Source organism: Mytilus trossulus, chromosome 5, assembly GCF_036588685.1.
Source record: "Mytilus trossulus isolate FHL-02 chromosome 5, PNRI_Mtr1.1.1.hap1, whole genome shotgun sequence".
In the NCBI taxonomy this organism is placed as follows: Eukaryota; Metazoa; Mollusca; class Bivalvia; order Mytilida; family Mytilidae; genus Mytilus; species Mytilus trossulus.
The window spans coordinates 55,040,536-55,066,845 of NC_086377.1; the positions used below are offsets into that span (position 1 = coordinate 55,040,536).

Here is a 26,310-nt window from a genome sequence, read left to right on the forward strand (position 1 = left end):
AAAAAAAGACAATTTTGACATTTCAAAGAACTCGGGTGCTTTTTATTTATGAATCCTTTTTTTTTCAGACAGGATAATATGCTCATCTCGTAGCTGACTTACTTTGGTCTCTTGTGGAGAGTGGTCTCATGAACAATCATATACTAAAGTACCACATCTCCTTTTAACATGTTTAATGGGCGCATTATGTATGTACGCATTTGGGAACTAAAATGTTTTACGATTTCACTCAATTTTTGACTACATTTGCACACATTTATTTAACGGGCTTATTCCAATCAATCTAGATTGCCAGCATGTTCTCTTTTATAAAATTATTTTATTGTACTCAGCATTTTGAGCAGGCAATACACATTTAATACCAAAAAAACAATGGTAACTAGACAATTGACTTGAAGTTTTTGAAATACATTGCACAAGGTTGTTTCTTGTGAGATCATTCTCAAGACTATAACAATTGCACAATAAATGTATTTAATGATCATGATGATGTAACACACTAATATTCTAAAGATAAATCACAACCTCAAACTTGAACATCAATAACTGGGAGTTGCATAGAAAATGGTTAATGAGGTAAAAACTTGGTAAAACATTGAACATATAAGCTCAGTTTATGGACTTTCAGTTCCTTCTAGAAAAAAGCACATAGCTCTGGCCATCCATTGCTTTAACGGATGATAAAAAAACCTCTTTAATATGAAAGAAAACAATGAAATTTAAGCAATGAGGCATATTACAAAGCTGATAATCCAATGATCAAACATGTGGCTATTAAAGAATATATGTGTAATACCAAACTTAAAACTTCATATCAAACTATATATCAATCCATTCATTTAATATCAAGGAGCTAGCTGATTTTATTGTTCAATTACTAATGATTTAAGGGGCCAACTGTTAGTCTGTTCCCAGGTGTGGGTACTCCCTGCCATTCATTGAAGACCTTAGGGTGGCCTTGGTTGTTTTGTCCATTGAATAGTTTAGGAGGATTTGCGCTTACAAGACAATTAACTTGAATTTCAAAATTAAACTAAATAAATTAGATTATTCCTCTTTTACAAAGAGGATCTGGTTTATCTTGCTTCATGCAGATACTCATGTCATGCACTACAACTGTGCAAAATTTATCAATATCCATCCAGACGTTTAGGAGGAGATGCAATTACAAGGTATGCTGGAGGTATACTAATGAGTAAACATATTTTGTGTCTGTTCCTGCAAGTCTTAAGTTTTTAATTGTTATACAAACCCTCATGTCATCTACAAAATATCAGTGTCCTCCAAACTGTATATATGCATAATAATGCCCACTTTTTAAAGTTCCCCCTTTGTGGACTATCACTGCAAAAAGGTCAGCCTTGACTTATTTACCCTACAAAATGATCAGTAACATTTATTATTCAGTATTCCAAAGTAACCCTGTTTAACATAATCGGACATGGCCTAGCTGAGCTGCTGGATCCTATCCTGGGAAAGTTGACAAATTCCTTGTTCTAAAGGTGTTCTAGAATATATCTACAAACTCTTATTAGTTTTTTGCTATCAAAAATAATATTTTTTTCCATTTAAGATATAACACTTTTGTTAATAATGTCCAGCATGAGATATAATAATTCTCTAATTCGAAATGATATTAACTTTGTGATACATTCTTAGTTTAATACGATGATTATCTTTATTAGAGTCACAAAAAAGAGCTGGTTTTCAGGATTTTATGAACTTAATGATACAGAGACCTTTGTTGAATTTTTTTTTTCTGTTAATGACATTTTTTTAAATCAGTGAAATATCATTATTTTAATGAAAGAACATACATTATTGTCCTCAACATAATCTTTTAAATCAATCCTGAAATGGAGTTCTATCTGCTTTAGCACTTTTCTCTGTGTACTAGTTGACCTGTAAGGAAAAAGCATAACCAAAGTTTACATAGATGTAAATATGCTCAACAGAATGACTGTACTTAAATTTCTGTATTATGAAAACTTGAGTTACTAATTTTAGGAAAGGTATTGGGCAAGTATGAAGGATACATAAAAACACATTTATATTTTTAATTGACAAAATTTTTCTGTCGAAAAAATAATATAATATATTTTTGTTCTTATACATTGTTTTAAATCTAATAGTATTACAGATCATCAAAGCTAAGGGTACATATTGACAACTTAAAGAAACCCATTTTACCCCTTACATGACTTAGAAACATGTTGTATCAGTGTATATACAAATAAAAGAACTAAATATGATTCAAGATGTGACAGTCAGACTAGAATTTCTGACTTGGTGCAGGTGCAAAAATATTGTGAAATTAGACTAGTTTGTCAACAATGTTTAATTCAATTGTAACTATTAAATTAATAAAACTACCTTTGTAACTGAATAATGATATTCTTTGGCGCATTCAGCATACTTTTTGACACTGTTGCTGATGTATTTTCCTGGCAACTGATAAAAAAAATAATGTTAAAATAAGACTTAGTAAAATGCACACATGATTTTTATAATACAAACAAACACCATTTAAATATACCACATACTATCAAATGTACAATATTGACAATAATAGAAAATAAAGATATGACAAAAAAGATTGCATGAACACCACAGAATATATTAAATTGGACATAATAATAAATTACATTAAAAAGTCACTACCTGATTTTTAACAGGTGGAATCCAAGCACTAAGCTTTGAAATTTTGAAAGACATGATATTCCTTGCTATAAAACAGGAATCTGATGTCAGGTGCCTATATCAAAGTGTATACAGTAAAAAGACATGATATTCCTGGCTATAAAACAGGAATCTGATGTCAGGTGTCTATATCAAGGTGTATTCAGTAGAAAGACATGATATTCCTTGCTATAAAACAGGAATCTGATGTCAGGTGCCTATATCATGCCTATATCAAAGTGTATACAGTAAAAAGACATGATATTCCTTGCTGTAAAACAGGAATCTGATGTCAGGTGTCTATATCAAGGTGTATGCAGTAAAAAGACATGACATTCCTTGCTAGAAAACAGGAATCTGATGTCAGGTGTCTATATCAAGGTGTATACAGTAAAAAGACATGACATTCCTGGCTAGATTGATTGATTGATTGTTGGTTGCTTAACGTCCAGTGGCAAATATTTCATGCATATTCAGGACGAGAACAAGTTAACAATAAATACAATAGGTAGGTTGTTAAAATAGAGGATGATGGTCGGAGAAATTTGGACTGCCACCGGAAAAGGAGGGTATATTGGATAGGGACAGTAAATTTGCCTTGCAACAGGCCACCTACGGACCCCTCAGAGAGTTGTTGCAAGGGTTCTTAACGTGAAAAGAGCGTGGCACTCTCTTTACACGAGGCAGCGGATTTAACTTCCCCCTTCTGACCGGACGTGACTGCGAACTTGATACATCCCGCACAGCCAAACGGACGCCCCACTTCGGCAAGCGTTTTACTGCCGGTCGGGAGAAGACCAAGTGACCATATTTCTATACCCCAGTCACCCTTGGGGATTTCCTGGCTAGAAAACAGGAATCTGATGTCAGGTGTCTATATCAAGATGTATACAGTAAAAAGACATGACATTCCTTGCTATAAAACAGGATAAATTTGGATGAATATTTATGTAACAATGACATGAATGATTACCAGATGGAGGATTTAGTGTATGTATCCGATGACAATGTGTCAAATTGTCCACCAGTATCAATTCTTTAAATTCATGTACTCAGGATGAAATTGTAGAATCTGTAGAGATAATTTCTATTTGCTTAATAAAAAACAGTCACGGAGGTAGTCGGAGTTAAACAGATAGAAACTGAGCAAATATTAAACAGATAGAAACTGAGCAAATGTTTTCATTCACTGGGTGTGCTGAACCGCAAAACATTGATTTGAATGAATTTTTCCGGTATATGCAAGACCAAATATATCAACATTTAATATGACAAAATAGAAGGACAACCATGCCAAAGCCAGATGTAGAAGAGCTTTAATTAATAAAACACATCAAATTTAACTTTAATTTGTAAACTATGAACATTTGTGATTTTGTTGTCTTAAAATGTGTTATAAATATTTGTTAATATGCTTTCACAACTGATGCATGTATTTCTTTGTTAAGTAGGTGATTGACTGTGAGAGTTAGTTAGTTGTGCTAAACCTGGTGCGTATTGTTGAATTCCTGTCCATAATGTGCTTATTAAATTAAAAGGGTGCTAAAGAACTTTATCGTACAAGACCAATCAGTCAATTCGTGTTATCATGGTTATAACTATTCATTCACTTGTTTGGATTTTTTTAATCATGTCTGTTGATATTTTTTTTTGTATATATGCAGTCTAGTACATTTTTGGTATTATGACTTTGTTTTATAGTTATGTACATGTATGTGAATTTGTTTTTTAATATGTTTTTGTTATTACAGTGAAAGTTCAGTTTTTCAAAAGGGGAGGGCTATGGAATGAAAATATATAGGGTATGAAAACTTGGTGTTTAAGGACCCTCATATTCAGGGCCGATCGTCTATGACTACGTATAATATGGTGCTTTATGATCCTTAATTATGGAACCTGTAAGCCCTATTAATACCTGATACACGGTAGCCCTAATATATATGTTGTCCATAAGCCCTGGTGCCCATAAGCCCGGTTGCCCTTAAGCCCTGAATCCATATGCCCAGAAACTCTGGAGCTGACAAGCCATTATTGCAAGAAAAGGTATATAAGGGAGTGATAATTGGATACAGCAGAGCTGACGAGAGAACGAGATAAGGGGATTGCTAATATTACTTAGTGTTATATATCTGTATATACGGTATACTCTGTTATTACGTTATTACTGTGAATTGTGTTTTATAATAATTGAATACACTGTTGAACTTTACACAGCGACTTCGTGTTTATTTTAGTAAGTCAGAGAAAAAGGTCCAAGCAACACAAGAATCCCTAATTTTATAAACGCAAAATGATCTTCTCGTGTCACCCGTCGATAACACCACCGGGAAGGTCCCCCGAATTTTAGCGTAATATATATTTCTTTCTATCTTGTTCACCATTGTAAATTACTACTTGTATTATTTGTCTGCCTCTAGTTACATTGTAAACTGTCTAGAGTGTTATTAAAACACCAGGTACAATAAGTGTCAACAATTTTTTTGTTCATGCCACAGGTATAGGAAAATATTTTTGTAGTTTTATGTTTTAAATGACAGGGTATGTTGTTTTGTGACATTTAATAGGTACCTTGTACATGTGCATGTTTGTTGTCGTCATGTAGCTCTTCTATTTAATTCATATTCATTTTTGTTTTCTTCAAAATATAAATTTGATTGGAGAATTTCAGGTATTCCATGTGCTAATATCCATTTTCCAGCTTCTTTATGACAAATTCCTTACTCTGCAACTAAGGTATGCCATATATTTCAGTTCCATATTTAATGTTATGACAGTTCTAATCTTTTAAATTTATATCAGTACTTTATATTTCTGGCAAATTCAGACATGTGATTGTTTCTGGTATCAGTAGAATAACTACAAGCGGCGTGTCTCCACTATAATATTCGATTATCGATGCCTGCCTTCTGTTGTATAACTGCACCTGATGCCACACAAGATTGATGAGTATTGTTTAAGAATATATCGGAGACCAGGTTTATCATTTGGTGACTCAATTTCTGTACAATATTTACATGGCTAAATTATAACGTCTATAGAATCACCCAATCCTTTACTTTTTAGCTTATAATATAAGAAATTTGTTAGCATTATTAGTCTCAAAGTATAAGTAACAAATTAAGACCGTGAGACCATGCGGTCTAACAATTTATTGTAGTAACGTTAACAAGGTCTTATTGAAAATATAATAGGAAGGTTAATGGATAGTTCTTAGTCTTATTATGGGTAATAAAAAAGACCGTGCGGTCTAACAAATTATTGTACTTGCGCTAACAAGGTCTGTTCCTTTATTGCACTTTGAGTCTATGCCGACCTTGGAACCTATGACGTAATTTAACGTTTTCCTGTTTTCGAAAATTCTCAAAAGTTGGTTATTTATAAAGGTTATTTTAAAAAAGAAAGAAGAATATTAATTAACAAAAAAATGGCATCTACCGCCACCAGGAAAATTTACATACTTGAATCAAAAGTCTTACTGCAAGTGTTTTTTTTTTACCCTAGTACCGGGCCTTTTATTATTATTCAGCATATAACATCATTGTGGACCTATGACATGCACAGTAATGTACACGGATTCAACTGCACCCTTAGATCTCAAGAGGTGTTCCGGCTATCGGCAGAATCTACCAGCACATACATAAATTCGTGTAATCCCCCCTCATCCGATTGCCTCGAGTGTAATCAGCTGTTTTTTTATATGTGTGAACAGTACGAACAGAGCGCCTCCGCAGCAATTCTGTAGACCAGTTCAACAAATAGTTTTCAAATAATATGCCTGGTTATTGGACAGATCCTACTCAGTTATTATACAAAGATATTTAGTTTTAATTTTTATTCTACGGTATCGGGTCCGTTCGTTCGAGACCTGTTAATAGTGTTATAGGATTTTTACCTTTTTAGTTATCTGTTATTGTGAGAATGTATTTTTTGTTAACTGTTATTGGACCCCTTGATATTCTTTTGATTATTATTTTTTTTCTCCATTAATTCTGCTACTTTTTTCGTTAACCCTTTGGCTGCGAGAAGGACATATGTGTCCATTGTCTGCACGCCACGGGAAGGACATATGTGTCCATACATAAATTTAACACATTTTCTTAATATAAATGATAAATGTAGTCAAATTTGTTTGTCTCCGTACTGTTTTTGTCCTTACTTGATGTTTTTGATCTTTGTGTTATAAAACAACGTTAAATGACGTCACAGTGAAGGAGTGAACGTTCACGCGAAAATGTTTTCAATGTCTTTTGCAAAGTTGTAAAATTAATGCTGCATATAACGTTACATTTGTGCACATTAACTTCGCGGCCAAAGCGTTAAGTGGTCAGGCCATAAAATATAGTGTTACCCTTGTCCTTCACTCTGTCATTCCACATCAAACAATTGTACAGAGTATTTTTTAAAACCTCTTTAGATATTATTGGGCTAATTTTTGGTATGTGAGTTCCGCATGATGAATTATAGTACAATATAAAAAAGAAGATTTGGTGTAATTGCCAATGAGACAACTCTTCACAAGAGACCTAATGACACAGAAATTAACAACATTAGGTCACCGTACGGCCTTCTACAATGAGCAAAGTCCATACCGCACTGATCAGTGACAAGTATGTGGGAAAGAATGGTCTTGAGGCAACCGTCCTGGCTCCATACTCCGAGGAAAAAGCCAACACATGGCATTATTACGAAGGAAAAAAGTTCCAACATGCATATCCACCATTAGCCCAAATACACCACACAGGAAAAGGTCATTGGGTCTTGTCATACAAGTCAATTGACAGTCAATCGGTATACCTTATTGACAGCATGCGAGGTGCACGCGAGGCCTTGTCGCCATCCTTGCAAATTGTTGCAAAGTTGACTGTGGAGTTTGTGAAAAAGGGACAACACGGTGTCCTATCTGCTAACTTCGATCTAAGCCAAATTCGCTCTCACTTGTTGCGCTGTTTTGCGATTAGCGATATTACATCTTTTCCGCAAATTGCACATAAACATCGGTCTAATGTAAGATGCAGATATACAACTGAGACTGCACTGCATTTGTAACATGCCAGAGGTATTCAGTGACACGATAAAGTGCGACCGATGTGAATTATGGTTCAACAAGAAGTGTTGTAGTCTCGATCAAACGAAGGGCAGCAGTTAGTTCTGTGTTGGTTGCAGCAATTATACTTAGTATAGACACTTATCCGTGTTCAATTATAGAATATGTTACATTTTATTTGCAATTTACTGCAATTTCATTCACAGTTGATACGCTTGAAAAATGTGTCATTGTTATTATTGATTGAGATATAGTGTATTAGCCTTTCTTCGGCATGTAGATGTACAATTATAAACTTAGTTCTTATGATCGAAACAAAAGGTCTAAACTTTTAATTTTTATAGAAGAAAACATTTGAAACAATTAATGCCACATATCTCTTTAATGGGCTATTTTTTTGTTAATTTATTCATAATTTGTTGTATAGGATTGTAACTGCGAGACAATATGAGAATAGATTAGCATATGCTTTGTTGAATTCCATTAAATAATAAATTAATGGGACTTTTTGAAAAAAATGTGTTCAGAATTATTATTTTTTCTGACAAAACACACCCCTGTCGAAATATTATTCTTATATAACTCGTGATTTTGTAAGCAATCAAGTCCATATTTATGATTTAAGCAATTGTGATTGTTTTAGTGGCTAGTAAAGAATAATAAAGCACAAAAAGTTGATTAAAAATATCAGCCATTTTTGGAAAAATTGGACTTGGACGAAACCTTAACTTCCGGTCGGGAGAAGACCAAGTATCCATATTTCTACACTCCAGTCTCCCTTGAGCTAATCACAAGGTGTTACAAACTGGTGCTAGTGATTAATGAAGTTTTCAGGAAAGGATGGAATAGCCATAAACTGTCAACTGATAACAACACAGAACTCCAAAGCAGATATGGTCAAGTATAATATTGCCAAATATAAACTCGGAAGCAACACCTATTGTCAATTTATATAGGGAAGATATTCCTTCCAAATTAGAAAACAGATTGAAAAGATATGGATTTAATCAGTAGACTTCCTTCAACAGGAAGATTCCAATCCTCAACAGGAATTATTTAATGCAGCTCAGGTTGAGGTTGTCCACACTAGAATAGCTGCTTCTCCAAATTATCATAATAGATGCCACTCGGAAAATGTTGGTCAGGGAGTTTGGACTGCCACTGGAAAATGAGGTTCGTTGGATAGGGACTTGCAACAGTCCATCTACGGACAATCCATAATAAACCGATTTTTGCGGTTTATAGAAACGAAACACAATGTTCAAGATTCACACAATCCTTAAGTTTTTCTACTAAATTTTATCTGATTTTTTTTAAAACGATGATAGTGTAATTGCTTTATTTTACCATAAAGATCAACCCCAATATACACAACTGGCGGTTTAACGTGTAGCTGAAACTCATAGATTTCATTTAGGACCTTTGTGAAATCTGTTGATAGTCAAATGACAGAGAACGTAAGGTTTGAATCAAAATTTTACGCAAAAAAGTGCTAATGACCCGAATTCGGGTCATAGGAACGGTAAATAGTTAATTCAAATTTTAGCTTTATTGATAATTTTTCAACATTTTACTGTAAATTTGTCATTTTTTTTTGATAATTTATTTGATGTTACCTTAAATCGTTTATTTGATCAAGATAAGTTTCTAATTTGTTATTGTATTAAAAGTAAAGTATCTAATCATTTAATAACATGGTTTGAGACGTACCCGTCTAATAGAAAACAAAAAGTGTGCTCTGTTAATACAGCCTCAGAATCGAAATGTATCAAATATTGGGTTCCCAAAGGGTCCATTTTAGGTCTCCTTTTGTTCGTCTTCTTGACTTTAGAAGCTACTCATACAGCCACTTCATACATGAGGAACAAATAAAGAAGAGATCGAAAGAAAACTCAATTACGATGCCAACACCGTTAAATACTTTTATGTCTAAATAATGGGACGGTTATAAATTCCGTAAAAACTATTTCTATGTTGTTTGGAACAAATAAGAAACGGACTTTGCTAGGAAATGACTTTAATATATGCATACAAGATAGCCCAATCACACCCGTTGAAATACAGAAACTTTTGGTTGTATATATTGACAAAAATTTGGACTGGAAATTTCAAATTGACTATGTATGTAAAAACTTTAGTTCTCGTATCGCACGGCTGTCTAGAATTGAGAATTTTTTCGATACAAGTAGTAGAAAGCTGTAATGCGTATATTCTGCCCATATTTGATTTTTGTTTCTCAATATGAGGAAATTGCTATGAGGATGGATATAAAAAAATTCTTAACAGAGCTGCAAGGATTATACTTGATGCACCAATACTTATTACTAACACCTAGTATACATTTATTTAAAGAGCTAAGGGAGCTACCATTTGATTTTTAGGGGGGAGGCTAGGATGAAATTTGAAAAAAAATAGGCAGGACAGGAGTTTTGAGTAAAAAAAAGTCAGGACGAAAATTTAGGTAAAAAAAAGTCTGGATAAACTACAAAAATACAGGACCGAACAGAGTGAAAAATAAAAATGCAGGACAATTTTTTTTTATCCTAGCCAAACTCAAACCCCCCCCCCCCCCCATTAAAATCAAATGGTAGCTCCCTAAAGTGGTTGAATTTCAAATCTAGAATTTCATATCATAAACTATTCTTGTACATAAAATTCTAAACGATAAAGCACCTGATTACTAAAAAAACTGTGTTGTCCAATGTTAACCTACATAGTAGAAATCTAAGGTCATCTGCAAATAATAATTTAGCTGTTGTCTGACCGAACACAAATTCAATAAGGAAATCTTTGGTGGGGTTAGTGTTGTTTATTCTTTACTTTTCTATGTTGTGTCGTGTGTAATATTGCTTGTTTTTTTGTCTTTTTGATTTTTAGCCATGGCGTTGTCAGTTTGTTTTAGATTTATGAGTTTGACTGTCCCTTTGGTATCTTTCGCCCCCCTTTTTTAGCTCACCTGGCCCGAAGGGCCAAGTGAGCTTTTCTCATCACTTGGCGTCCGGCGTCGTCCGTCGGCGTCCGTCGTCCTGCGTCCGTCGTCGTTAACTTTTACAAAAATCTTCTCCTCTGAAACTGCTGGGCCAAATTAATCCAAACTTGGCCATAATCATCATTGGGGTATCTAGTTTAAAAATTGTGTGGCGTGACCCCGCCAACCAACCAAGATGGCCGCCACTGCTAAAAATAGAACATAGGGGTAAAATACAGTTTTTGGCTTATAACTCAAAAACCAAAGCATTTAGAGCAAATCTGACGCGGGGTAAAAATGTTCATCAGGTCAAGATCTAACTGCCCTGAAATTTTCAGATGAATCGGACAACCTGTTGTTGGGTTGCTGCCCCTGAATTGGTTATTTTTGAGTAAATTTTGCTGTTTTTTGTTATTATCTTGAATATTATTATAGATAGAGATAAACTGTAAACAGCAATAATGTTCAGCAAAGTAAGATCTACAAATAAGTCAACATAACCAAAATGGTCAGTTGACCACTTTAGGAGTTATTGTCCTTTATAGTCAATTTTTAACCATTTTTCGTAAATCTTGGTAATCTTTTACAAAAATCTTCTCCTCTGAAACTACCAGGCCAAATTTAAACAAACTTGGCCGCAATCATCATTGGGGTATCTAGTTTAAAAATTGTGTGGCGTGACCCGGACAACCAACAAAGATGGCCGCCATGGCTAAAAATAGAACATAGGGGTAAAATGCAGTTTTTTGCTTATAACTCAAAAACCAAAGCATTTAGAGCAAATCTAACAGGGAGTAAAATTGTTAATCAGGTCAAGATCTATTTGCCATGAAATTTTCAGATGGATTGGACAAACTGCTGTTAGGTTGCTGCCCCTGAATTAGTCATTTTAAGGAAATTTTGCCATTTTTTGTTATTATCTTGAATATTATTATAGATAGAGATAAATTGTAAAGGGAAACAATGTACAGCAAAGTAAGACCTAAAAATAAGTCAACATGACCTAAATGGTCAATTGACCCCATAAGGAGTTATTGCCCTTTATAGTCAATTTTTAACAATTTTCATAAAATTTGTAAATTTTAACTAACATTTCCCACTGAAGCTCTTAGGCCAAGTTCAATATAGATAGAATGATTGTAAGCAGCAATAATGTTCAGTAAAGTAAGATATACAAACACATCACCATCACCAAAACACAATTTTGTCATGAATTCAAATGCGTCCTTTGTTTAATATTCACATAGACCAAGGTGAGCGACACAGGCTCTTTGGAGCCTCTAGTTCTTTAGAACATGACTATAAATGATACATAACAACTTACTCAAATATTCTAATGATTTGTATGTTATGTATATATATATATATGTATTTGCGAAAGCAAATTTACAGATTTTACATTGTTGGGTTGATGTTTAGATTGATTGATTGTTGGTTGCTTAACGTCCAGTGGCAAATATTTCATGCATATTCAGGACGAGAACAAGTTCACAATAAATACAATAGGTAGGTTGATCTGGGATGATGGTCGGGTAAATTTAGACTGCCACTGGAAAATGAGGGTATATTGGATAGGGACAGAAATTTTGCCTTGCAGCAGGCCACCTACGGACCCCTCAAAGAGTTGTTGCAAGGGTTCTTAACGTGCAAAGAGCGTGGCACTCCCTTTACACGAGGCATCGGATTTAACGTCCCCCTTCTGACCGGACGTGACTGCGAACTTGATACATCCCGCACAGCCAAAACGGACGCCCCACTTCGGCAAGCGTTTTACTGCCGGTCGGGAGAAGACTAAGTGACCATATTTCTATACCCCAGCCACCCTTGGGGATTTGATGTTTAGACGAGTTGTTTATATATATTTAGTTTTCTCTTGTTCTACAGACAGTTTATAGTCAGTCACTGATGTTAGAAATTTTAAGCTTTGAAATATTTGTATTGTTGTTCTCTTTGAGGGCCTCAAGGTAGATTAGCGAAAGCTAATTGAGTCACCCTCTGTAAATAAAGTCATTACTTACAGCAGTGGCATTTACCCAGTGGTGAAAATAGTTATCAAAATACCAGGAACGCTATCATGAAAGATCACATTATTTCTATTCGAAGTGATCAATGAAACACTTAATATCCAGATAATACAAACTTTCATTTCAAAGTGTATCTAGTAAAGAATACCTTGAAGTTTACATGGTGAAAGGGATTACTCGATTTTTATTAACCGGAATGTATCTCTAAAATATGGTGGTAAATTCATATAGGTAGAAGCCATGAAGTGACAATTATTTTTCTTACGTCACACAGGTAATGGAAAATAAATATGTCATTTATAGTATAAAGAAATGTTTAAAAGGAGTGTCGGAAGTTAACTGACCAACCGTGTCAGGGCTGTATAGCTAGTCAACGTCATAATACACCTCCATTTGTTTGTTGGAAGTGTATACTAGAAGTGTAATGTCGCACAGCTATTACTGGAAAATGAACTAGTTAGCCTGTAACAATGAGAAAACAAAACTTATATTTATTCTAATAAAATGTACATTCTTGACTGAATATTTTTTTAATAAAATACTTGTAGTGTCATCTTTTACGGTGTCGTTGCGATTCAACATAGGATCTAGCAAATCATCTGAGTCACTGTTTGGATTTTCTTCATTTAGTTTCGCAATAACACATGTATTTGAATGTTCTCGGATATCTTTTACAGAAAAAAGTTTTATAGCGGCTATAACATTTAAAATTCTGATCGAGAATTACAACACTTCTGTACTGGCTCCATATCTTTTTTGTATAGGCATACAATACAATTTTACCTGATTTCCTAAGTAATCCTTTAGTTTCTTGACGGACCATGTATAGTCAATAACCTGAAGGTCCCTGAAATTCTGGTTGCATTCCTACAGCTCAATCCCGCCACAACCTTTTAGTTGAGAGCACCCAACGATTTCCTTATCAACAATATCAGAATTTATTTTATCCAACAAATCTTGCTCTGTGTCATCTGCATGAACATTTTTGTTTTACCCTTAACCAGCCTTAAAAAGATTGTCCTTTTCTGAAGGGCATAGAACTTTGACAACCATTTTAGGTGATAGACATACAATTTCTGCAATATTTGATAAATGTTGACATACATTTTTATACTCGTGACTTTTCAAGACAACTTGCTCCCCAAGGGTGACTGGGGTATAGAAATATGGCCACTTGGTCTTCTCCCGACCGGCAGTAAAACGATTGCCGAAGTGAGGCGTCCGTTTGAATGTGCGGGATGTATTAAGTTCGCAGTCACGTCCGGTCCGGTCAGAAGGGGGACGTTAAATCCGATGTCTCGTGCAAAGAGAGTGCCACGCTCTTTGCACGTTAAGAACCCTTGCAACAACTATTTGAGGGGTCCGTTGATGGCCTGTTGCAAGGCAAAAATGCTGTCCCTATCCAATATACCCTCCTTTTCCGGTGGCAGTCCAAATTGCTCCGACTATCATCGCAGATGGCCTCTATTGTATCAACCTACCTATTGTATTTATTGTGAACTTGTTCTCGTCCTGAATATGCATGAAATATTTGCCACTGGACGTTAAGCAACCAACAATCAATCAAGACAACTTGCATAAGACACCATTCAGTGGATTTAAAAGGTTAGACATATCTCAGTGTTAATTGTGAATTTTATTTATCCACAGAAAACCTGAAGAGAATTTGCAGATATTGGACGAGTTGCACCAGTCAGGAAGTACTTCCAAAGGAAAATCCAGTGAATCATTTCACAAAGAGGCAGAAAGTAAAACTGGATTACAACTTATAAAGATAAAATATCATGTTAAATGGTATCTTTTTGAAAAGGTAAAATAAAATACATTAAAAGCAGTAATTTTCTTGGAGGATTTAATCACATTTAAATTGATTATTTCAAGACATAATTATCTTGATCATTAAATTACTTCAATATCAACAGAATGAATGTTTACGACTTACAATGAACATGTATAAATATTCTGTTTGGTTAGATGTCTTGATATTTATCTTGAACCATAAAAATAAAACTATTTACAATCATGATAAGTTCCATGGGAAATGAAAAAAATGCTGTCACTATATATTTGAAGATGTGGTAACGGGGAATGAGACAACTCTCCTTTAGAGTCACAATGTATAAATAGCTAACAATAATAAGTGAAAGTATAGTTTTCAATAGAATGCTTTTCATTTGTTAACCAGCTTCTCACTAGTTGTTGGATTTTTTTTTGAAATTTTAAAGTAGCATCTTACAGTCATCAATATATTTAATTGTTAATTTCCTTGTTTTTCATAAAACTATGCATTACATTTAAGTTTTTTTTTTGTCAAAGGATTGGATTGGACATAGGAAAAAAAGGAAAGTGGGAGAAAGTATGAGTACAAGAAGGCTCATTACTCATGAGAGATATCCGCGTATAACTGTTTCGTTATGAGAAAAATAGTAAGTATTGAAAATTAATCAAAAAATGATAATACAAAATTCATTTAAAACAGTGTCATGTACTGGTTTTAATATCATGTTTAGTATTATTTTATATATGTAGGACTCTAAAGTGCGATGGGGACGCTAAAGTACAATGGTCACGCTAAAGTGCGATGATCTACGCTAAAGTACGATGCCTACACACGCTAAAGTGCAATGGTCCGCGTAAGTATAGACGGTATAAACGTACTATTGCTTATGACGTGAACAGTTTTTTATACAAACAAAAATTGAACATTCCGAAAGATAAATGTTGAATATTTGATTAACAACTTGTCCATGACTTACTCAATTTAAACATGATACTGTGAAAGTACTTTAATTCGTGGGTATCAATTTTCGTGGCTTGAGCAATATTGACATGTTCGTGGGTTTTTAAATTCGTGGATTTTTGTTTTCTAAAAAAAAAAAAAAATCCTTTTGAAATGATGATTACAGCTAGTCTGGATTGAAGGAAATTGCAAAGTAAACATTGACCCGTGTAAAGCGTAGTGATAACACTAATTAACCCACGATAAAGTGATCAACAGATTGAAGTCCATCAAAGGTGTTAATTAGGCCATACACATGTCACCTAAAGAAAACAGTAACATTAACAAATGCTATAAACGTAATTTGAATTTTTAAATAATTCTTATTAAAATCAAGCCCAGCATGAAATTATTATTTCCCATATGTACGAAAACTATGAGGATATAAAATGAACACTTTATCATACTAGCATATCCATACCGGAAATCTGACTTTTATCGTCAACAATATTTTTTTGGAGAATTAATCAAAGATCAAAAGTTCGGTTATTAAAGATTAAATGGGTATAATCCTGCATTCAGTTGTAGTTCTGTGACTACTATTAAAGTATTCTCAGATTTGGCGTTATTCAATGTATTCTCTAGATCATATCAGTAGTCAAACCTACCGATGGGGATCTTTCCATGTCTTGATTTGGACAATGGTTGTTTCATTTCGTTGGACACTTAAATTCGTGGATAAAGTCATCCACGAAAACCACGAAAATTGGTACCCCACGAATAAAAGTACTTTCACAGTAACCGTGTTTTGTCGGCTGAAGCAAATATGTTTTTTTTTCAGTGCTAGAAGGACTTCTGTCCTGCAGTCGACCATCTTACTATACAGATACAAAAGTACACGCATAAGTATCCTTTATCCTGTTTCTAGTTGAAGCTAACGGATGCATTGCAATCATTGTGTATGTTGCAGTTTATTTTGCCGCCGTCCCCGTTCAAATATTGTCGATTTTAATAAAAAGTAAAGTCGATAAAATAAAGGTATGTCATGTTTCCATGCGTAAATCATAAATTTTCTGCTAAAAAAATAGAACGAATTTTGTATTAGCAATTCACAATGACGACTTTGAGAGGAGATGTTCATATTAGTGATAGACTGTGTGAACGGCAAGCTACACAAATTATCCAAATATGTGATACTGGCCTGAATTAAAAAAAAACATATACAGGATATATAGATTTTTGACAAACCTAAAGTACCATTTTAGCAATTATTACGTGGACGTTCTTTTTTAAAATTTAAAACAATGATCACTTTAGCCTACCGGCAATTATTTATAAAGCCTATCAAATATGTCAAACCTTGTACTAGCTTTCACAAGAAGACTATTTTTTTAAATCCGTGTTCTTTAATACTTAAAGCCCTAAAACATTACCCTTTTAGTCCATCACACTTTAAGACCTAAAACATTACCCTTTTAGTCATCACACTTTAGCGTGATAAACCATCGTACTTTAGCGAACAAACAGCCATCGCACTTTAGCGTGATACACCATCGTACTTTAGCGTAGACCATCGCACTTTAGAGTACCATCACACTTTAGAGTCCTACATATATATATACATAAGTACATAAGTACGTCTGATATATATAGATATATATTGATGTATCAAAATGAAACAATATACATAAAATGAATTTTTCACAATATAAAATGTGTTACCTACAGATGGGTGCAGTCCTAACCTGTACAGCAAGTTAACTTTATTACCAGTCATTTGGACTGGTCAAAGTTAACCTGTGACCGAACTTAGGACTGCTCTGACCAGTCCTAGGACCAAAATCTAGTTAACTTGAAAAGCGGACTTGGTCCTAGGACTGTTTTTATGTCTGCCAAAAAGTTAACTTGGAAACAGGTCCACTATTGATACAAGTTAACTTCGGAACCAGTCCTGTCATAAAGTTAACATAAGTTAACTTCGAAACCAGTCCTGCCACAAAGTTAACATAAGTTAACTTTTGCTTTGACAAATCCGATCAAGAGCAGACCTGTTCCCAAGTTAACTTTTGACTGGTCTGTTCAACACTAAGTTAACTTGTAACCAGGACTGCTTTATACGATTTTTTAAAAATATTTTTAATATCTTTGTTTCGTAGTGTCAACATCGAAAAATAAAGTAAAATTAACACTTCCGTTTTATAAACAGTATTTAAATACAAAATGAATTATTTGAAATTAAGTACGCATAAAACTTGCTTGTAACACAAATTTATCTGTGATCTGACAATTTATCAATTATAAAAACAATCTTGGTTACAATGATAACGGGCACTAAATATATATATTCCAATGCCTATCAAATTCAACCATATTTGCACTTTATTATGTATATCTTTAGAAAGAAGTATATTTGATGTTAGTTGTATACGTCATTGTTAGTAATACATCCTTGAACTATGCAGTCACAATCTGCAATAGTTTATTTCATTTACACAAATGACTACAAATTTTTGTTCGCATAAATTTCGGGTGCCAGCATGTCCTCCTTTTATTCAAAACATTGATACGTAACAAAATTTCAGTAGTTTTGATATCTCATGCTTACTTGTACATAAAAATTATTTGACCGCATTGACCAAAACTGACCATATGTGCACATTAATTTGTAAATCTATATACCCGCATAGTAAATTAGCCATATTTTTTATGTCGGGATTCAATGTATGATACAATGGATAGCAATATTGCAATATCATAAGAACAAATTCTTGTTCACATAAATTTAGCGTGCCAGATTTGTTCGGTGGAACAAATATACGTTAACACCTGTCTCTCCTTCTTTTTCAAATATTTTTTAATCTAAACAATAAGCATGAATGAATAAAATAAAACCATATTTACGTTTCCTTTCGTCTTGTTTTCCTTCTCTCCCCCTGACATTTGTTGGGGCACCTCTTCCTTTTCCTCTACCTCTCCTTGTATTTCCTCTTTCAGATCTTGATACAAATTTGATACTTTTTATTAAAGTAACATTGTGTAGGTATTTGCAATAGAACTTCATGTAGTCAAGACAATGACAGAGGTGACATTAACATTAAAAACATTGCCATGATTGGAAAATGAGTTGTTTTCATTATTTTTTTAATTAAATGGTGATTAAAAGTATCAAACTTCTTTCAATAATCTTGTTTTAGTGAAAACTCTACTGCTTTTAAGTAAAACTTTATAAAATGTATGGATTTCAAATACTCTTTTATATCTTGAAATTCTTCTAAGATTGACTTGCCTCATTAATTCATGTCCCTTGTAAAAGAGGCAATTATAGAAAATTAGAAGCAATGTGTTTTTCGAAAACTCATGTGTTTGTTTTAAATGAAAAATAAACATGCTATATTACTGAAGATTTATTATCAAGCTGACTGTTTTACCTTCATGTACCCCCGGCAGTGTAAAGCTGTTTTAATTGTGCATTATTGTCGCTCAATACCAGATTTTCCAGTTCTTCCATCTGTCTACTAGCAAGATCTTTCCCTGCCCCTTCTATAAAATTAAACTTGTATTTGTTGGGCGTAAATAAACTATCCTTCTGAATTATGTTTTTCTTGTAAAAACTATAGTCTTTTGACGACCGGGATATTTTCAAGTCCCTTCCAAAGCGATTAACCATATGGCCTGTACCAAAATACTTATCTATTTTTTTTTGGCCATTGCTTTACACTATGAATAGACATTCCACAGGTTCATAAACCTGTTTTTGCTGTAGATTCTCAGCAATTTTTTTCAAGTTTTTAATATTTCTGGATGTTGATGCCCTCAAGGCCATAATCTTATCCTTAGTCTTTTGTTTTTTGCTGATGAAGGGTTCAGTTTTTTTCTAAACCCTGGTCCGGGAATATTCTCCCTATTGCTCATTCCTGTTATCATGGTTAGTGGTTCTTCTGTCATGTCTGTTGAACAACTCTCTCTCTCTCTCTCTCTTTGTCGTACCTGAAAACAATTAGCAATCGATCAAGCTTCTACTGAACATAACAGAGTAATTTCAGACATGTATATTTTGCAATTTAATATCAAAATACAAATGAATACATGCATGTAAAATGCATGTTTTGATTTTTCTTTTTCATATTAATAAGACGTGTTGTTTATATATATATATATATATATATACAACTCGTCTAAACATCAACCCAACAATGTTAGATCTGTAAATTTGCTTTCGCAAATTTTTGGTTCTTCCCTCGCCGGGATTCGAACCCATGCTACTGTGATATCGTGACACCAAATCGCCTGCACTGCAGCCGTCCCGCTAGACCACACGACCACCTGGGCTCTCAAAAAAGAGCTTTCGGTGGCCATATGTTACCTTTCCTCGTCAGTTTTAATCTAGCGGCGTACTACAGTACATGATATATAAGGCATGAAGATGTTATTGTTACAGATCAGCTAAATTATCTATAGTAAAGGATCCTACAAATTAATGTAAGATACAGTCACAGAAAATAATTATATTCATAAGTACGTCTGAGTCAGTGACAACCCTACAACAGATGTATCCATCGGATCGCCATCAATGATGGTGATACATGGCTGTGTACATAATGTATATACAACTCGTCTAAACATCAACCCAACAATGTTAGATCTGTAAATTTGCTTTCGCAAATTTTTGGTTCTTCCCTCGCCGGGATTCGAACCCATGCTACTGTGATATCGTGACACCAAATCGCCTGCACTGCAGCCGTCCCGCTAGACCACACGACCACCTGGGCTCTCAAAAAAGAGCTTTCGGTGGCCATATGTTACCTTTCCTCGTCAGTTTTAATCTAGCGGCGTACTACAGTACATGATATATAAGGCATGAAGATGTTATTGTTACAGATCAGCTAAATTATCTATAGTAAAGGATCCTACAAATTAATGTAAGATACAGTCACAGAAAATAATTATATTCATAAGTACGTCTGAGTCAGTGACAACCCTACAACAGATGTATCCATCGGATCGCCATCAATGATGGTGATACATGGCTGTGTACATAATGTATATACAACTCGTCTAAACATCAACCCAACAATGTTAGATCTGTAAATTTGCTTTCGCAAATTTTTGGTTCTTCCCTCGCCGGGATTCGAACCCATGCTACTGTGATATCGTGACACCAAATCGCCTGCACTGCAGCCGTCCCGCTAGACCACACGACCACCTGGGCTCTCAAAAAAGAGCTTTCGGTGGCCATATGTTACCTTTCCTCGTCAGTTTTAATCTAGCGGCGTACTACAGTACATGATATATAAGGCATGAAGATGTATATATATATATATACAACTCGTCTAAACATCAACCCAACAATGTTAGATCTGTAAATTTGCTTTCGCAAATTTTTGGTTCTTCCCTCGCCGGGATTCGAACCCATGCTTCTGTGATATCGTGACACCAAATCGCCTGCACTGCAGCCGTCCCGCTAGACCACACGACCACCTGGGCTCTCAAAAAAAGAGCTTTCGGTGGCCATATGTTACCTTTCCACGTCAGTTTTAATCTAGCGGCGTACTACAGTACATGATATATAAGGCATGAAGATGTTATTGTTACAGATGAGCTAAATTATCTATAGTAAAGGATCCTACAAATTAATGTAAGATACAGTCACAGAAAATAATTATATTCATAAGTATGTATATATATATATATATACACACACACGAGTCTAAATTGAAAACTACGTTCAAACCTATGACTGCGTTGGATAAAAACCGCAATTTTTATACGTGTGCATGTCAAACAAATTTCGTTGTAGAAGGGTCTAAAAACAGCACAAACAACATTTTCCAAAAGACCAAAAGAGTGAAAAAGTATATTTAAACAAAACGCATTTGACTAACAGGTCGAACAACTGATGTTCTTTAACCCTGCTGACTGCCATTGGCGATTGCCAAATAAAATTGATCACAGGTTGTAACAAAATGGATCTTATTATAAATTTAATACGTCACAGAAAAAAAAATGTTAACTTGTGGACAGGATGTTGTGCCACAAACATTCGGTGTCAATATTTCTTTAGTACACCATATCCGGATTTCGACAATAAATGTCTCTTCAGTGATGTTAGGCATCGAAACGGTATTTGGAAGGCCATATAAAAAGCACCCTCATTTTTAGAGAAAGTACCCTCATTTTTAGATTAACTCTTGAATTTTAAGAGTCAATATATAGGATGAACGGATCATATAAACCGGAGGGAAAATATGATACATGCCCAAACAAAAAATCTAAACGAGTCTAAATTGAAAACTACGTTCAAACCTATGACTGCGTTGGATAAAAACCGCAATTTTTATACGTGTGCATGTCAAACAAATTTCGTTGTAGAAGGGTCTAAAAACAGCACAAACAACATTTTCCAAAAGACCAAAAGAGTGAAAAAGTATATTTAAACAAAACGCATTTGACTAACAGGTCGAACAACTGATGTCCTTTAACCCTGCTGACTGCCATATATATATATATATCTTTTTTATAGTATAAATATTTTTTGATAGTATAAAAAACAATGAAAATGGGAAAATGGGTACATTTAAATATTTTTTTGTGAGCATGTTGCTTTGTGTTTTTTTGTGTTCATTCCCTAGGAAAACCAGCAAATAATGAAATCAACAGATCAAGGCTTCTAAAGAAAAATCTTATGAGCTGTTGGGAAGTTTATTTTTTATTAGATTGGTTTACTTCTATTTAGATCCTTAAATTTGAAAATAAATGATATAAACAGCAACTGTACATGTTAAAATGTACTATCCATCTTTGATACAGCAACTCCAAGTTACCTAACATCTTGTTGTTAACATGCACATACGTTTAACAATATTGACAAGGGTCTTAAGAATATCTATAAAGTACAAATATTTAAAGCCCAAAATTACCATGCAAAAAAATGTTACTAAATATATGAATGCTAATAGAAACTAAACAAAATCCATCTTCACATAAGTCATTTAATATTTAATTTCTATGTCATTCGGTCACTTGTGCAGAGTTTTTTTAATGACAAATTATACCTCATCTTCTTGTTACACGACCGCAAAATTCCAAGAAAAAAAATAATAGCATTTTCTTGGTTTTCGCACAACAAATTTAGTTTAAGTGCAAAGAAATCTATGAAATTTTGACACAAGGTTTATGACCATAAAAGGAAGGTTGTAGTTGATTTTGGGAGTTTTGGTTCCAACAGTTTTAGGAATTAGGGGCCAAAAAGGACCTAAATAAGCATTATTCTTGGTTTTTGCACAATAACTTTAGTTTTTTAGTATATAGTATCATCGGGAACAGCAACAGATGTAAAATCAGACTTCTCAGTTTTTTCTGACAGAATGAAAAGAAAAGTTTTAATTCCAGGTATCTGTACCTGTTTGTCATGTAACAAACATTTGGTAAACCCATACCTATGTACCAAGTCAGTGAATTCAGAAAAAAAGAGGCAGCTTCTCTAGGGGTAACATCCAAAAATGAAGCAGTCAAGTTTTCAAATCGATTCCCCTGGCCCTGGTCTCAATATAATGATGATCCAATGATGCAACAGTTTTTACAAATTCTTTGTCCTCTTTGTCAGCTGTACTCAACCTATATAAAAAGTTCCACAGAACTCGGGGAATCTGATTTATTTCATGCTTAGCATCAAAAGCATGTATATCAGGCAAACATGAGTTTGCGGTATATGATTTAACAAAAGACCTCACTATTTGTAATGCTTCACTCACAATTTCATGTTGTGGTGCAATTTTATTTTTCATAGCTATAATGGTAGAATTTTTTTCTATCAACTGTTCACTGATATCATTTTTCTCAGATATAAGCTGGTTATTTTTAACAGTAACACTATGTAAACAGTTTATAAAATTTATCCCGTTTCTATATATTAAACGTCCATCCTGTTTTCTTTTAGGCACAAAAACCTGCAAACACTTACTGAATCTAATTTTCAACATTTTAAAAATCCATTTATTGCTGTGCTGTAATTTTTTTAGATCAGTTTCAGATATAACATATTCAAATTTTGCTATATTAATACATAAATACTGTTTGAACTTTTCATATATATTTGGAAGCAACAAAGATTCTTCCTTCACAAAGGATTCTAAAACAATATCTTTAATTCAGGCTGGCTTTCAAATATCTCCAACTCTGGAGGCATTTCTGTGTGTTCTTCTCCTGATTTGTTCAATTTTTTCTGATGTCTGTCAAATTTTTCCTTTAGGCATTTAATTTTCAACCTGCATTGGTCTCCTGTAAATTTCACATCTAGTTCTTTATTAACAAGATCAGCAATAGCTCCCCATTTATTTTTGATTGGTTTTTTGGATTCCTCAAAAGTTTTATAAGTATCTAATAGGAATTTTTCATATCTCTGATTCCACTGTGTCCGAGTTTGAGATGTGGAGGTAGGTGCTTTACTGGTGGTGGTAGGTGCTTTACTGGTGGAGGTAGGTGCTGTACTGGTTGAGGTAGATGCTTTACTGGTGGAGGTAGGTGATTTATTGGTATGTACATCTTCATCTTCTAACATTGGTAGTACTGCTTGTTCAACATTAGTTATCACAACAACTTCTTCTTTTGAATTTTCCATTGTCCTAACCACTTTTGCAGCAGTTGCAATATCTGAAAAACTAGAGGCTCAAAAGAGCCTGTGTCGCTCACCTTGGTCTATGTAAATATTCAACAAAGGACACAGATGGATTCATGAAAAAATTGTGTTTTTGGTGATGGTGATGTCTTTGTAGATCTTACTTTACTGAACATTCTTGCTGTGTACAATTATCATCCCTATCTATAATGATTGGTTTCAGTGGAAAATGTTAGTGAAAATTTACAAATTTTATGAAAATTAAAAAATAAATAATATAAAGGGCAATAACTCCTTAGGGGGTCAATCGACAATTTTGGCCATGTTGACTTATTTTTAAGTCTTACTTTGCTGTAAATTATTGCTGTTTACAGTTTATCTCTATCCATAATAATATTCAAGATAATAACAAACTAGAGGCTCCAAAGAGCCTGTGTCGCTCACCTTGGTCTATGTGAATATTAAACAAAGGACGCATTTGAATTCATGACAAAATTGTGTTTTGGTGATGGTGATGTGTTTGTACATCTTACTTTACTGAACATTCTTGCTGCTTACAAACATTCTATCTATATTGAACTTGGCCTAAGAGTTTCAGTCGAAAATGTTAATTAAAATTTACAAATTTTATGAAAATTGTTAAAAATTGACTTTAAAGGGCAATAACTCCTTATGGGGTCAATTGACCATTTAGGTCATGTTTTTTTTTTTAAGTCTTACTTTGCTGTACATTGTTGCTCTTTACAGTTTATCTCTATCTATAATAATATTCAAGATAATAACAAAAAACGACGAAATTTCCTTAAAATGACTAATTCAGGGGCATCAACCAAACAGCGGTTTGTCCGATCCATCTGAAAATGTAATGGCAGATAGATCTTGACCTGATAAACAATTTTACTCCGTGTTAGATTTGCTCTAAATGCTTTGGTTTTTGAGTTATAAGCCAAAAACTGCATCTTGGTTGGTTGGCCGGGTCACGCCACACATTTTTTAAACTAGATACCCCAATGATGATTGCGGCCAAGTTTGTTGAAATTTGGCCTGGTAGTTTCAGAGAAGAAGATTTTTGTAAAAGATTACTAAGATTTACGAAAAATGGTTAAAAATTGACTATAAAGGGCAATAACTCCTAAAGGGGTCAACTGATCACTTTGATTATGTTGACTTATTAGTAGATCTTACTTTGCTGAACATTATTGTTGTTAACAGTTTATCTCTATCTATTATAATATTCAAGATAATAACCAAAAACAGCAAAATTTCCCTAAAATTACCAATTCAGGGGCAGCAACCCAACAACAGGTTGTCTGATTCATCTGAAAATTTCATGGCAGATAGATCTTGACCTGATGAACATTTTTATCCCATGTCAGATTTGCTCTAAATGCTTTGGTTTTTGAGTTATAAGCCAAAAACTGCATTTTACCCCTATGTTCTATTTTTAGCCGTGGCGGCCATCTTGGTTGGTTGGCGGGGTCACGCCACACAATTTTTAAACTAGATACCCCAATGATGATTATGGCCAAGTTTGGATTAATTTGGCCCAGCAGTTTCAGAGGAGAAGATTTTTGTAAAAGTTGACGACGACGGACGCCGGACGCCAAGTGATGAGAAAAGCTCACTAAGGGCCAGGTGAGCTAAAAATGAATGCTCAAATCATACAGAACAAGCTTTGAGAATATAGTTATTACACCATTTCAATACAATTTTAAAAATCAAAATATAACATTGCAAGTAGCCATTAACCAATGTTTTATAAACCAAACCCAATTTAACCTTATGCTTTACTTTTGACTGGATACAAGTACAATGTATATGCATGTAGAGGAAATTTTTTGAACACCAACAACAATAAAATATGATCACTTACATCAAACTCATGGTTTTAACATGTTAGCCATAATTTGTTAAAAAAAAGGAATGTAAATGTGATATTAACATGATTAAGTATATACATTTATATATTATAATTATATACCCCACTGTCTAAAAGATTTGATATGGCTGGAGTTGTTAAACACACTCTGGTCACTATACAGTTTTCATCCTTATTGTGTATTCTCAGATGAATTTGAACAAGCTCCTCTGGAAATCTGAAATTACCACAATCATATTCATTAATTTATTGATAGTAAATGTATGTTTCATGCCAAAGACTATGCAAAAAGAGGGACATATACATGTGAATATATAATGATGAGGGCCCTGATGGGGGAGGGGGGTCCCATCAAGATTCACAGAAAGTAAAAAATAATAATC

At 34.0% G+C, this 26,310-nt stretch overlaps 1 protein-coding gene across 1 annotated transcript; it reads right to left on the reverse strand.

Moving 5' to 3' along the window:
* Positions 1–23,562: 23,562 nt before the first annotated feature.
* Positions 23,563–24,078, reverse strand: LOC134718086 (uncharacterized). The gene has a single exon (XM_063580577.1). It carries the CDS (start codon positions 24,049–24,051, stop codon positions 23,563–23,565), a length of 489 nt encoding a protein of 162 aa, XP_063436647.1. The 5' UTR covers positions 24,052–24,078.
* Between the last annotated feature and the right edge of the window lie 2,232 nt (positions 24,079–26,310).